Source organism: Eurypyga helias, unplaced genomic scaffold (assembly GCF_000690775.1).
Source record: "Eurypyga helias isolate BGI_N326 unplaced genomic scaffold, ASM69077v1 scaffold21124, whole genome shotgun sequence".
NCBI classification, from domain to species: domain Eukaryota; kingdom Metazoa; phylum Chordata; class Aves; order Eurypygiformes; family Eurypygidae; genus Eurypyga; species Eurypyga helias.
Window position 1 is genome coordinate 1 of NW_010244593.1, and position 13,320 is coordinate 13,320.

General features: G+C 48.6%; 1 protein-coding gene across 1 annotated transcript; it reads right to left on the reverse strand.

The window, feature by feature from the left end:
• Nucleotides 1-2,019: 2,019 nt before the first annotated feature.
• CSRNP1 (cysteine-serine-rich nuclear protein 1) lies at nucleotides 2,020-7,536 on the reverse strand. The gene is made up of 4 exons (XM_010149816.1): nucleotides 7,365-7,536; nucleotides 4,768-5,027; nucleotides 4,110-4,406; nucleotides 2,020-3,003 (listed from the first exon to the last, which is right to left on the reverse strand). Exons 1-4 carry the CDS (start codon nucleotides 7,534-7,536, stop codon nucleotides 2,020-2,022), a joined length of 1,713 nt encoding a protein of 570 aa, XP_010148118.1.
• Between the last annotated feature and the right edge of the window lie 5,784 nt (nucleotides 7,537-13,320).

The window sequence follows — 13,320 nt, forward strand, 5'->3', positions numbered from 1 at the left end:
AGGTCAGCTCCACTTCCAAGTTGACTGGCTCAATACCAGAGAAGGTGTCCAATTAAATAGTAATAATAATGATTAAATAAACCCAAACAACCCAGCCTTTGTCAATCGCCGGCAGGTTTACACGAGGTGCCTGTGAAACAGCAGGTACCAAAGAGCACCTTTCCCATCCTCAGAAGAGTCCAGCCAATGGAAAAATCCTCAAATCTGCATTTTGGGGTTTTTTTTTCCCCTCATCTAGGTGGATCTGCACTGTTTGGGAGCTCCCACCAGCTCCCAGAACAAGTGGGGCTGGGATGTCAGAGCTGCCGCCTCCCCCCAGCGCCGGCAATGCCAGGAATCACTTCCGTCACCAAATCTCATATTTTCTAAGGGGGGATAATTTAAAGCTGGTAGATTTTGAAGTCCTCTTGGTTTTTTTTTTTCATAGCACTGGCATAGGCACTTAGTGTATCACTGACATACAGATTTTATGTCCAGTTACATCTTGTGGCCAAATAGTGTCATGCTCTCACACTGATTTGAATAGCAAAAGGCCAAGAGGGCCCCCAAAATCCATCCTAAACACGATTCCTCGCATTTTTAAAAAAAGTCTTTTTTTCAGCTTTGTTTTCAGGCGTTATTTTTTCTTCCCTCTAAAAACCGCACTCAATGGATAAATAACCCAATAACCTTCATATCCATCTAGTTTACTTGATTCACCCAATTTACCTAGATAAAAAAACCAGTATAAACAGTCTGACCTACTAGATTGCGGAGCTGCGATGCCCTGGACGTTGGGGAGCCCTAAGGAGCACTTGCTGAGGAGCGTGAGCACAGTGTTGCTGCTGGCAGCTTTACTCTCCCAAAGCCCATCCCCCTCACCCGGGGGGGGGGCTGCAAAGGTGCTTCTGGGTACACCCCACCCACCGCTAATGGTTCCTCTGCATATTCAGGCACCATAATTGATCAGGAAAGATCTTATGGCCAAATCCTTCGGACATTAAATAAATTATGAAATAATTTATGAAAAGGGTTTTTTTTGTTTGTTTGTTTAAATAGAGCTAGTTCACGTTATTTTTTAATAGCTGAAGGTTTTTCCTTGTTCTGCTCTCTGTAGCGGTGTTACAGAGCTCAGACACCATCATCATGTCTATGAGAGGGCTGACAGAAACCCAAGGACGTTGCACGAATGTTTCCACCATCCCTCTCCTCCCATCCGCTCGCATTCGTCTCCGTTCGAAATGTGAAGACCAAACAGCCAACACCTTTCAGACTCCAAAAAACCAGGGTTGTCTTTAGGATGGGTGCTGCTGAAGACCTTATTGCCCTTCCAGGTCATTGATAAACCACAGTGCTATTCATGTACTACAGGTAGAAAATAAATAAATACAGATATATTATGCAAAAAAATATGATTGTACACATAATACATCTGAGGTATTACCAATTTAAATAAGGTTTCATGCTAGTTCAAGCTTCGGTGGCTAGTTAAATTCTGGGATTTGCAATAAATAGATGAAGAATGATTATGTATATAGTGTATGGATCTCTACTGTAAACCTTGTCCGATTAAAACGTAAGAGCGTGTTGGGCCAACTCTTACGCAAACCACAGATTTTCACAATAAATACAGCTTCAAAAAGTTGTCGTAAAAAGTTCCTGTAACACTGAAACATTTCTAGAAGGGGCTGTGTGTACGACTGGCAACGTCAGCGAGGAGTATTTCTCAACAGGTCTTTTCATACAAAACACAAAGAAATTCATACGTGAAAGTCTTTTTTCCCTCCCTCCCCACCCCACCCCATCATGAAAGTTTAGAAATTTTTGCACAAACAGCGAGAGAACTGATTGTAGCTGCAGTATGTCAAAATGTCCACGTTCTATAAAGACCAAAAATAGTTTGTTTGCTTAGAAAGTCTTTTTGTTGTTGGTTTTTTCTTCCTTATTCTTGAGTAGCGCATCATCCTTCCGGCGAAAGTTTGCTCGTTCCTCAGTTTCCGTTTTGGTGCCGGTTCTTCCCACCCCAGCCACAGGGGGATTTCACACTTTCACCGTCTCCATCAGTGATGACTTGATAGCATCCTCCAGAAGTTGATTGTCTGTGAAAGGGGCTGGGGTTTCAGGGACGGATTCAGACAAACCGATGAGGGACTCCAAGAAACAGGAGCCCTGATCTCCAGCTTGTGGGAAGCCGGGGAAATTAGGCAACTGAAACTGTAATGCTGAGAAGTTATCAAGGTTCTCGTACTCCTTTAAGGAGTTGTAAAGGGGTCCCAAATTATAGTCCGAGAAGGACTGGAAGAAATCCAAGGAGTCAGAGGAAAGGCTGAGGTCGGCGTAGCTCTTGGAGCAGGGCTCGGCTGGGCACGAGGCGCAGCAGGACAGCCCGTCGCACCGCACGTGGGCAGCATCCTCCAGCAAACCTCCGCTGTCCTGGTTGGCGTTCTCATCCAGGCACTCGGAGAGGTGGGACAAGTGGCCAGGGACAGACTTGGCCTCGCTGCCATGGTCCTCGATGAAGAAGTCTGAGGGGTGGAAGCAACTCAGGTCACTCTGGCCACGGCCGCCCTCTTCCTCGGCATCCGAGTCGTTGAAGTGGAGGATGCGCGCCAAGCCGTCGTCGTCCACGTCCGACTGGGATTTGTCAGAGGGGAGGCTCTCGTAGGGCTCCTCCAGGTCCTCGCTGGGGTGGGAGGAGATGGAGGAATCCGTCATGTCACTGCTGCAGCTGTTCTCCCCCAGGGCCTCCAGGTCGGGGCTGAATTGGAAGGCGGGTGCCAGGGGCACAGCACGCTCCTCCAAGGAGCCCTTCCCCGCCGCACATCCCAGTGGCGAAAGCCGCTCCCGAAATGGGGGCTCGGCCTCGGCTGTCTTCTCGCTGCTTTGCTGCTGCTTCTCCAGCTCCAGCTTCATGATGGTGTGGATGAAGTGGGTCTGCACGCGAGCCTGGTTGAACTCGATCCTGCCCTCGGTGTTGCCGCAGCCATCCTTGGTGCAGCCGCAGGGAAAGGAGGTGTGATCCATCTGGCACAGGGAGAAGCAGAGGCGGAGGGTTAGGACCAAACCTCGCGGTGCAAAATTGAAACCGCCTGTGACTCACCCACCCTGAGAAACCAAATAACAGCTGAGGGGTTTTAAAAGCAGACAAAAAAAAAGAACAACAACAAAAAAAACCCAAAACCAAAAACCCCCACCCTGTTCTTCTGAAGAGTTGTCATAAAAAAGTTGGATTTCATACAACTGAGACAGTTAAAAGGATCCAAAAATAAGAGAAATATAACACTCCAAAAGGAGACATAAGGGAGCAAACATTAAGTTTTTATATATAGCATCATGATATTTAAGAACTGATCCATACTGTGAGCTTCTGCCCCTGACTGAGGGAAGGACCAATTGCTCAACAGGTATCAGCGGCACCTTCATGTCCCTGTAAGCAGCAGTCGCTCGAGGCGGGCTATGACACGCAGATGGAGCACCCGTCCGCCTGCAGACGTCCACCCTACACACCCCCAGCCTGCATCCACAGCATCGAGCGGCACCCAAAATAGGGAATATGGCTCCCCAAACACAGCTGGGCAGGCACCCATAAAAAGCACATAATAAGCTAATTGAGTATACAGAAATTAGTCCGCTTTGCAGGTGTTCTGCACAGCTAGCTGTGGGTTGACGCTCAGCTGACACTCCCACGTTCTCCTGAGCATGCTGGGAGTTCAGATACACACCAAGGGGAAAAAAACCATAAAAATAAAACTGGGGGAAGAGGAGAAATCGCAGCCTCACGTGAGGAGCAAGAAGCTTTTGTTTGCCAAGACATTCCCACGTGGCCCATCTCCAATGGGAGATGAAGCAGGCATGGGTCTCCTGGGGGTGGACGTGGTGAGTGCATTCACGCCGCAGGCTCAGGCACATCCACAGCTGCATGTGTGGATTTGGGAAGTGGACACTTTGGAGCAGCGTCTGACACACAGCCTGGGGAGCGTCTCCAAGAGCATTTCTCGCCTGCTTTGCTCCGAGCGCAGGTAACACGCATTTTACAAGCTGCCCTAACTGTCCTGCTCGCCTAACCCCCCCCAGCTCCCACCCAGCTGGAGCCCCAGCTTTTCCCCAGTGCCCAGAGGCGAGGGCAGTACCTGACATTTAATGCCTGCCAAGCTGCAGCTGCAGGTCTCGGGGGCGCAGACCTCCCGGCAGTCGCAGCCGCAGTCCTCCCGGGACAGGCGGATGTTGTGCAGCTCCCGCTTCTCCTCCTTGTCAATCTTCTTCACCCCCACGGCTTTCAGCAGCGCGCGTCTCTTCTTGGCAGGGTAGGGCTGGAGGAAGAAGCCATCCTCCAGGTCCACGTTGCTGACGTCGATGTCGTCATCAGAGATGTCTTCGATGGTGAGTTGGTTGGCTTCCTCCGACTCCTTCGTGCCGTTCATGGTTAGCTGAGGGCAAAAAACGGGCAAAGCATTAGGCACACTGAGCCATCAGCACCCCCAGGTCATGAGAAACAAGAAAGGAAGGATCTGCCCCTCATGGTGGCTGACCCCAGGACCAAAATCTCTGTCAGAGCCCCCAGGGACTGACAGACAGCTCACACATGGAGATCAGCATTTCCTGCACCACCTTTCAAAGCTGGAAAACTGAGGTGGAAAATCCCACACAAGAGCCTGCGGGTTTGCTTGAGACCCAAACGAGGTTAAGGACTAATGTCCCCAGGTCTCCCAGAGGGTCCTACTAAAAAGTGACCATTAACTAATGACACCCACCTGCTCCTCCCCAACCCAGCCCCACGCTCCTACTCACTTTCCATTTCAACGCTTCCAACTTCTCCTCTTTTAATTTCTCTTCGAGTTTCTCCCGACGAACGTTTTCCTGCTCCTTTGAAAACTCCGCTAGCGTGAACTGCCGGGAGGAGCTGTGTTTGCTCACCATCCCCAGGGTACAGCCCCCGCGACTAGGCACGCTCGTGAACCCCTGGCAGCGTGGGAAGTAAAACACAGTGACCCGGTCAAACTCCACATTGTTCTTCTTTAGTCGCTTGGATTTCTTCAGGATAGACGTGGCTAAAAATGGGAGGAAAAAGAAAAAAGCACTGAGTGAGCACTGCCATCCTGCAGATGGGATAGAAATATTATAATCAGGCGGTAAATACTACAATCAGGCAGGACCTGCAGTTCCTCTCTCAACAGGTACATGATGGGACAAGGTTACAACATCACTTGATGGTTTCTGGTGTTAATATCTAACGCTTCAAACGTGGGATGAGGATGGAGAGGAAACTAAGCCAAGTCCTGATGCGTCAGTCACTGATCAGATTCACCCACAGAAACGGCTGCTGCTTCTCCTTCCCGCATGACTTCCTCCAGGAAACATACATTTGCTTATTCTTCACGTGCAGCGGAGCATAACGAACAAGCAGCAAGCCATCCTACATGCCTGTCTTGTTCTAAACCCAAGCACCCTGCCCTCATGGTCTGCTGCCAGGATACCGGAGCGCAGACACTCCAGCGCTGCGTGGCTCCAGCTTTTGTGGCAGGGCAGAAAACAGCCGAAACGGTTGTTTTTCTGGTACTTCCTTTCACCATCCACTGGGAGGAACTATGAATCTATAGTTTATTCTCAAGAGACTCATTTGAGAGCAGCTGCAAAGATGTTAATCTTTATGCAGGTGATCCCAGGGTAAACATGGCAATGCATGCTTCTGGTTTATCTTAAACTGCTGAAACACGCTACACACCATTTAAAGCGGAGCCTCTCCAGAGATACCCCGTTCTGCACATTTGCACGTGCAAACGTAGCAGAAGGAGGTGGATTAATTAGTCATGGCAGTTTCAGAGTGAATGAATTTCCACGAACGTAGCTGGCCACGGACAGCAAAGCGAAACGCAGTGGTACAGAGCTGCTTTTTTTGCCGTGTGAGCCTGTCAGAACAAGAGCCAGCTACACACAAATTCAGTGCTGGGCTTTTTTGGGCCCATTCTCTACTGGTGCATGGACGTCTTGGTTGCCACCATAGAGAATATGGGGAAAAAAACAACCCAGAAAGGATGGGTGACTCCCACAGAGCTGGGATCCGAGTCCTGCTCTCCGGATGGCAGAGCCATGGGCAGCCCTACTGCGGGGAGCCAACCGAAAGGGGCTGGTTTGGCTGGCCCCGGAGGCTGGCAGAGTACAAGACTGGAGTGTTAGCTGCACCCACGTTTCAAAAGTCTTGCTTGCTAAAATACAGCATTTTAGTTTCATATGGAAAAAAAAAAAAAAAGAAAGTGTTCACTCAGCTGCGTCAGCAGCTTCTGCTAAAGAGCTGAGGGTTTCACACTGGGCTCTGCAGTCGCTTTGATGGTATCTCTGCACTGCGCGTTGCATTTTCATAATAACCTTGACTCAATCTTCTAAAACATTAGCTCTTTATCAAAAGGCAAGTTAACCACCACGCTCATCTATTGCCTGAGCTGCTGCACTTTGGTATTTGCTTCTCCCTCCCTGCACCCCTCCTTTCTGAAATTGTTTTCCCATTCCTGACCCTTTTCCAATTGAGCCAGAGAATACAAAAAGTTCATTGTTTTGTCACAAAACCTGGGAAGACAAGCAAGAATGAGACTCTTTATTATTACAAGACTTCTAAAGCCTTTTCAGACCACTGCGTGTTTGTGTATGTCTGCTAAGTGGACCTTAACTGCTACATACAGTGGGTGTTCAGTATAATTTACTAGGTTGGACTATTTCTCCTCTGTGAAGATGTTCCCCTATTGTATTTTTTATTTTTCCCTTCACATGGCAGATAAAGGATTTTACAACCTTGGCTTCTGTGTGTTTTCCTAAAAGCTCTCAAAACTGATATCGCTGGGAAAACAAAATAGCATTTATCTGTACTAACAGCGGAGGCAATGTCAAACGTGTCATGTTCTTTGGCAAAGTACCCAACTTACGTAGGAAATGAGTTCTGAAATGGTAATTATGCTACTGGTTAATCATTTTTAAAAACCAGCATTATGGGCCTTTGCTGTCTGTTTAGTTACAGACTATGGAATAGCTTGACAGGGCACTGAGGGATGGTGGGGTGGTCCTACAGCACCAGCTTGGAGGCACCCACATGTCTCTGCACACCCAGGTCCTTGGGTTTCTACTGGAAATTTGGACTTCAGCAACAATATTACAAAGGAATGATAAATGCTGGGAGGAAGGTCTGAGAAAGACTACCCTAAGGATGCTGGCTGATGATAAAAACGACATAAATTGGTGTAATGACAGGGAGCTGGTGTCACTGCCGCTTCCACCCAGGAAGGCGTGCTCCAAGGGGATCTCCGCATGGACTGGGGTGATGACCCACCACCATGCTACAAAAAAACCCATCTGTGGGCATATCTGTTCCTGGGAAAGGGGCTACTGGAGATACTCACGGGTGAAACTGGATGTTAAGGCAGAGCTGGGCTTGGGCTCTCCATGGGAGCTCTCCTCATCCGACTCCCAGCCCGAGGATGCCGAGGAGGATAGGGGGGAGCAGGAGGAAGAGGAGCAGTAGGTGCTGTCATCCCCCAGCTCTTCGTACTTCCTTTTCAATACCCCGCTCATGGTGACGCCGTACTTCTCATATAACTGCAAAACAAAGGAGAGAAGCAGAATGAAGCGAGGGAAATACTGGAAGTTCGTGGTGATGAGCAGGATGGTTTTAACCCCCAGGAAGTCTTCTCCACCAAGTCCACCTGGCCGTGCAGGTGTGATTCCCAAGAATTGCTCTCCCCTGCCAAAAACACACCTTACTACCCTCGCCGTGCACACCTGCTGAATTTCTCTCCCATTTTATGATTCCACAAAAAAAAACTACTACCGCAGACAACAAACTACCCGGAAACCAATTCAATCAACCCAAATGTTATCAAACAATAAGTATTACATTTTGCTTACTAATTCTTTTATGTTCACTCCTTACCCATATCGCTTTCTATGCAGTTACAGCTTTAACGTCTTTCTAATTACAAAAATAAGCCAGTTTGCAGAGAACAATCTGTTGGCATGATTTACTTGCTACAGCCCCCTGGGGAAACAGACTTATTAAATGAAGCACTGAAATACAAATATATCAACTGTGAAGAACAGCCCTTCTCCTCACGGTGCCTTTCATAGTCAGTCCCCCATTCAATAAGCTATTCTTGTTTAGGCTGGCTTATGTATCAAGCATAGTAGCAATTAAAAACAACGCAGCTAATTAAAAACAAAGGAGCTCTGTACTTGCCTATATTCCTAAATTTCCTGCATGCTTTCCCCCTGCTCATCTTAAAAAGAAAAAAGAAAAGGAAAAAAAGAATCACTTTTTGATGCAATCTTTTAACCTTTGCTTTTGTAAAGTTTGTGTGTTTTCTTGTCTCCTGAAATCGCATAAAAGCTAAATACTTCGCCTACAATGGGCTAACGGATATCAGAGCCCACCTAACCCAGGATGGTCTTGCATAGATGATGAACTGCTTCTCCTTTCAGACGTTGGCAACACTGCACCAAGTGCCCCTAATTCTGCAAAAGTCACTGCCAGCTTATTTTGTAGCCAGTGAGCCATACCCAAAGCTGAGAACCAGGCTGCTGCCGGAGGAGTGACTCACTGTGACCCCATCCCACCGGGCTGCAAGGCACAACCACCCTGGGAGACATGTAGCTCCAGCCCAGAAACTCCCCCCCAGCACGGAAAGGAGAGCCTCGGTGACATGGGATGCTACCAGTCACCCCAGGTTCTTCAGTAAGACCAGAGGTAATACACAAAGCCTGAAGCATCCCTAAACCGTGGATGACACTGGGACAGACACATATGTCCCCAGGATGGTGAATGTGTAGCTACAGGGGTGCCAGACACCCACTCCTCATCCTCCCCCCCACCAGCTGAAACGCCTCCACTGACCAAATTCGTTCTTCATAACCGTTGCACTTTCTCGCCCGCTTTTGCATGTCTGAAGTTAATTTTAAGTTTCTGAAAAAGAAAAAAAGACCCACTAAACTCACCCTCCTGACAGCCCTGAGCAGGCAGCACAAAAACTACACAGGCTTCAAAGCCTCCTAATGCTGGGGTTTTCAGTATCTCGACAGCATCGCACCATGACACGTAGCGGGACAGGAGCACACGTGGAGCCTTCAAAGCCCCGCGCCAGCCCTTGTTAATTATATTTACCAACAGCTTCCCAGGAGACAATAGTCCCCTAAAAGGTCAAAATAAAAAAATCGCTGGATGAAGCAGTTCCTTGGCCTGAAGAAGTTAATCATTCACTGCAACCTGTGCCTATGGGGCCACTGCATCCCCATGGCCCCCTGAACGTGGGAGCTGGAGAGAGGTGATCCCCCCCTTCATCCCTCCTCCTCTTCCTCGGAAGCGGGGAGCTGCAGGTGGTTTTGCCACGGAGGGGTTGTTGTTTTTTTGGCCTTAATCCAAAACAGATGGGGAGAAGGTGGATTTGGCCACCCTCCAGCCCCAGCGGCACATGTCCTACCTGACACCTGGATTAACCCTTTTTCTGCCCGCACCCTGGCAAAGCAGAGCTCGCAGGCAGACAAAACCCCAAACCAGCTACCTGGCTGCATTTGCAAACCTTATACATTTATTTGCAATTTTGTGCCTTCTGCTCTATCTTGCATTTGCTTTAGGAAACCACCAGGAGCAAAGAAACCCTCCAAACCTGTGGCAGGGATCCAAATCAAAGCCTGGGCTGCAGCCAGAGCTTTGCTCATCCCAGCTGACCCCCTCGTCCACCCGCAGCGGCCAAAAACTTTGCAAAAAAAATCCCACACATGGCTTGAGAAAGCATCAGATTGCACCGCAGAGCAACCGCTCCCCGCTCCAAAGGGCAGCTCCGATGTTGCCGGTGAAGGATGCCACTGTCCAGCCAAGGGAGGGAGAAACCAGCTGCCCAAAAAGCGCGTAGGACACATGTCCAACAGCAAACGCCCTCAGAGATGCGACGCTGACCACATCCAAGCCTCGCGGGAGACAGCGGAGGGTGGCGGAGCAGCCACGGTCACATCGCTGAAACAGGGATAACTCCCAGGTCTGGATCAAAAAAAAAACCCCAGGTGGCATCCATTTCCACCGGGATTTTCCTGGTGTGCAGGACTCCCAGAGAAGCGAGAAGGTGGGCATCGTGATGCTGTAAAGGGATGCAGCCCTGATGCTCAGGTCGCCTGCAAACCCAACAGTGGCCGCCATGAGCCGCACCACCACCCCCCAAAACCGCACAGCAAGAAAAAAACCCGAATTGTTTTCCTCCAGCGAGCTAACCAAATTAACACAAACACCCAGCCAGAGCCAAGGCAAGCTGTGTACGAGATGGTGCGATTTTATTTATCTATTTTTTAAATACTATCATCGCTGATGAGCTGCGTCTGGCGGAAGGATGAAGGGAGGTGCCTGCATCTCCCATCTATGAGAATAAGCCAAACGCATAGGAAAAGAAAACACCTTTGGCATGCTGTCTTATTTAAAACACCTATTGTTTTGTTAATGCAGAGTTGGTGTCGTGCAAACATGATTCTCAATTAGCGGGAAAAAGCTGGTGAACCTGTTGCCCACCAGCCAAAACACATTAATTTTCCCCCGTAACGCGTTCTGCGTTCCCCCTCTTTGCTGATTTATAGCTGCAACGTTTTCCAGGTCAAGTTTTCAAATCCTTCCCAGGAGCTACACGTGATGTAGTGGAGCTTCACCCACCGGTGCCTATTACCCACCCCCCAAAAAATCTTCCACATGTGGGTTTTGTTGTCAAGGCAAAGACGACCTTCTCCTCCCCTCCTCGTCCCAGCACTTGGGAGAAGAATTCATGCCACTGATTTTGGCCCTTGAAAGCCGTGTCGCCGAAACCGCTGGCCGCTCAGCCAAAAAAGCCCAGGGGCCAATTCAGACACAGCGAGGGTATTTTAACTGCAATAATTCCATAAGTACTCTTAGATCCTCATTGGCGGCTTACAGAGAAGTCACAAAAATGTGCACAGCGGCATGGAGAAAAAAAAATAGGTATCTGTGCTTGCCACTGCAAATCTCTGCAGGCACCACCGAGTGCAGGATTTTACCACCTTCTCCTTCTCTCTTTTTTTTTTTACATAACCTGAAATAAAATAATCCTATCTTCCTTTTAGTTGCCAAAAAAGACATTCTGTTCTTGGCTAAGACTTCTTACTCATCTATTTTACTGAAAACAGCTTTTGGAACAAGTACATAATGCAATGGATCAAACCCGCAGGAATTCCTCTCTGGCACCAGAACTCCCACTATCCTGGGAATACTTTCTAACAAATATTTAGCCCAGATGTGCATTCCTTTCTTTCTCTCTCCCTCTTTTTTTTTTTTTTTTTTTAAAGCATTAAACTTTGGGTGGGGGGAGTGCGGCGGGGGGTGGCTATCGGGTAGTGGGGGAAGGGAATTGAATCTGCAAAATCCCATTTCTGGCGCTCGGCAAGTCGCAGGGTAAAGCCCTAATACACTGGAATGCGAGGAATTAATGTTTTAACTATCCTCCTCTTGGACTATGTCTCAACAGTAAATATTTCGAGTAATTTAGATTTAAGAAGGTTTGGCATTTGTTTAGCCAAGCGCAGAGAAAGGCAACTAAAACCCCTACCAGTGTCCAGTTAGTCTGTTTATAAGGGACAGCACAAAGAGGCACCATGGCTTTATGCAGCAGTGTGCGGAGATGTTTCGGCGTTGTATTTTGGGGCAGTACACGTGCTTTGCACCAGGCGAGCGAACGCAGCAGCGAAAGCAAGGCGAAGGCAACTTCTTCCAGCAAGTCCAGCAGTCAGGTCTGCTTGTGCCACAGCTCCCACGGTATCGCAGGAGAACGCCTATGAGCAAGGCTATTTTGAGTTTAGGGGGTTCCAACAGCAGAGCATCCTAAAGAATGGAAGGATCCCAAATCTGTGCACGAGCAAACTTCCTTTTGCAAAGCAATTTGGGTAAAAACAACAAAAAAACCTCCAAACCTCAGCGCAACGCACTGAAAGCATTTACCTTCCAGTGACTTTTTGAGCCGGTTTGCCGACTTTACGATCACAGCCATCTGCCTGCAGCTCGGGAAGCCAAGGTGGACTCTTCCCGGCACGCCGGGACGAGGGCTCGGGAGCGAATTAACCACCCTGCTGAGCCGTGAGTCAGAGCAGCTCCCGCGCCCTCCCCCAGAGCCGCAGTGGCTGTGCAGGTCTAGCAGGAGTAAATATTAGTTTAAAAAACACCACGGCATATTTTAGCCAGGTACGGCTCTGAACACGACTCGCAGAGCCGTACCTGGGGGAGTTTTTGGGGTCGCTGTTTATCTGCGCACCCCCGTTCGCTGCGGGCCAGGTGACCTTGGTGCGAGTATCACCAAAAACTGGTGCGGAGCTGGAGCTTCCCGTTCAGCTATCCCAGATATCTGATGTCTAACAGCAGCAGCGATCCCAGTAACGCCTCTGGGTTACTTAATAATCACCGTGCTATCAACACTGATTCATTGCTTGTTCATTTAACTATTTTAATTCTTTGTGTATTTACTTAAGTGGTTTCCCCAGCGCCACTTTGACAGCCTCCACGATGACAACACTTCCCAATTTTGGGGCCGAGGCGAGCGGGATCATCCCATCGGGACCCTCCCGCTGACAGTCCCACGCGTGTTCCCAGCCACGCAAGCTGTGCTTTCCAGTTCAGACCAGATTATTTTCACCCAGCTGGGTCTAAGGTTTCATAACCTTGCTCCGGTTAAAAATAGCCTCTGCCTACTATGCAACAGCAAAACCCAAAGCACCCCGTGCCGTGGAGCAGGAGCGTGAATCAGTTCACAGCACCACGAGTTTATTCTCCTGCCAGAGCCTGAGCAGGCAAAACACCTTCTCTGGGAAGAGCATCAGAAGCATTTACTCCGTCTACTAATTTTCAGAAGGCCACAAAGAAAAAGGCTTTTCAAGATTTTTCCATCAAGCCCTTATTTCTCACTGACAGCTTGAAAGGTAAATAAGAAACATTAGCTAATACATTAAAGGTTATCTGACACGGCCCAAATGAAAAGAGGTTCAAATGTACTGGGCACAGATTGTGCTGTAATAAATATGAAAACAGCCAAGTGTGCTTTGTCTAGGAAAATCCTCTATTTGATTACACCTCATGAATAATTCACACCAGGTTTCCATATTTGTCCTCCTGTAGGTACACGCTGTGCATTACCTTGCCTGCTATATATACGCACGCATTTCCTGCGCTGAATTATTAAAGGCTTACCGGGAGCTGCAGAGTCTCTCCACGCGGAGAACAAACGCGCCATCCCGGGAAAAAAAAAAAAGACACAACCTTGACAGGCCTTATCTGCAAACTGCTCAGCAGAGGAAAACAATGTTTATATATATGTATTATATATA

What these genes read in the sequence shown, in the direction of transcription:
- CSRNP1 (XM_010149816.1), bottom strand. Translation starts at nt 7,536, where the DNA reads ATGAGCGGGGTATTGAAAAGGAAGTACGAAGAGCTGGGGGATGACAGC. An exon ending in TGGAAGCGTTGAAATGGAAA is followed by an intron (nt 4,407 to 4,767) that starts GTGAGTAGGAGC and finishes TTTTGCCCTCAG; the next exon opens with CTAACCATGAACGGCACGAA. An exon ending in TGGCAGGCATTAAATGTCAG is followed by an intron (nt 3,004 to 4,109) that starts GTACTGCCCTCG and finishes TCCCTGTGCCAG; the next exon opens with ATGGATCACACCTCCTTTCC.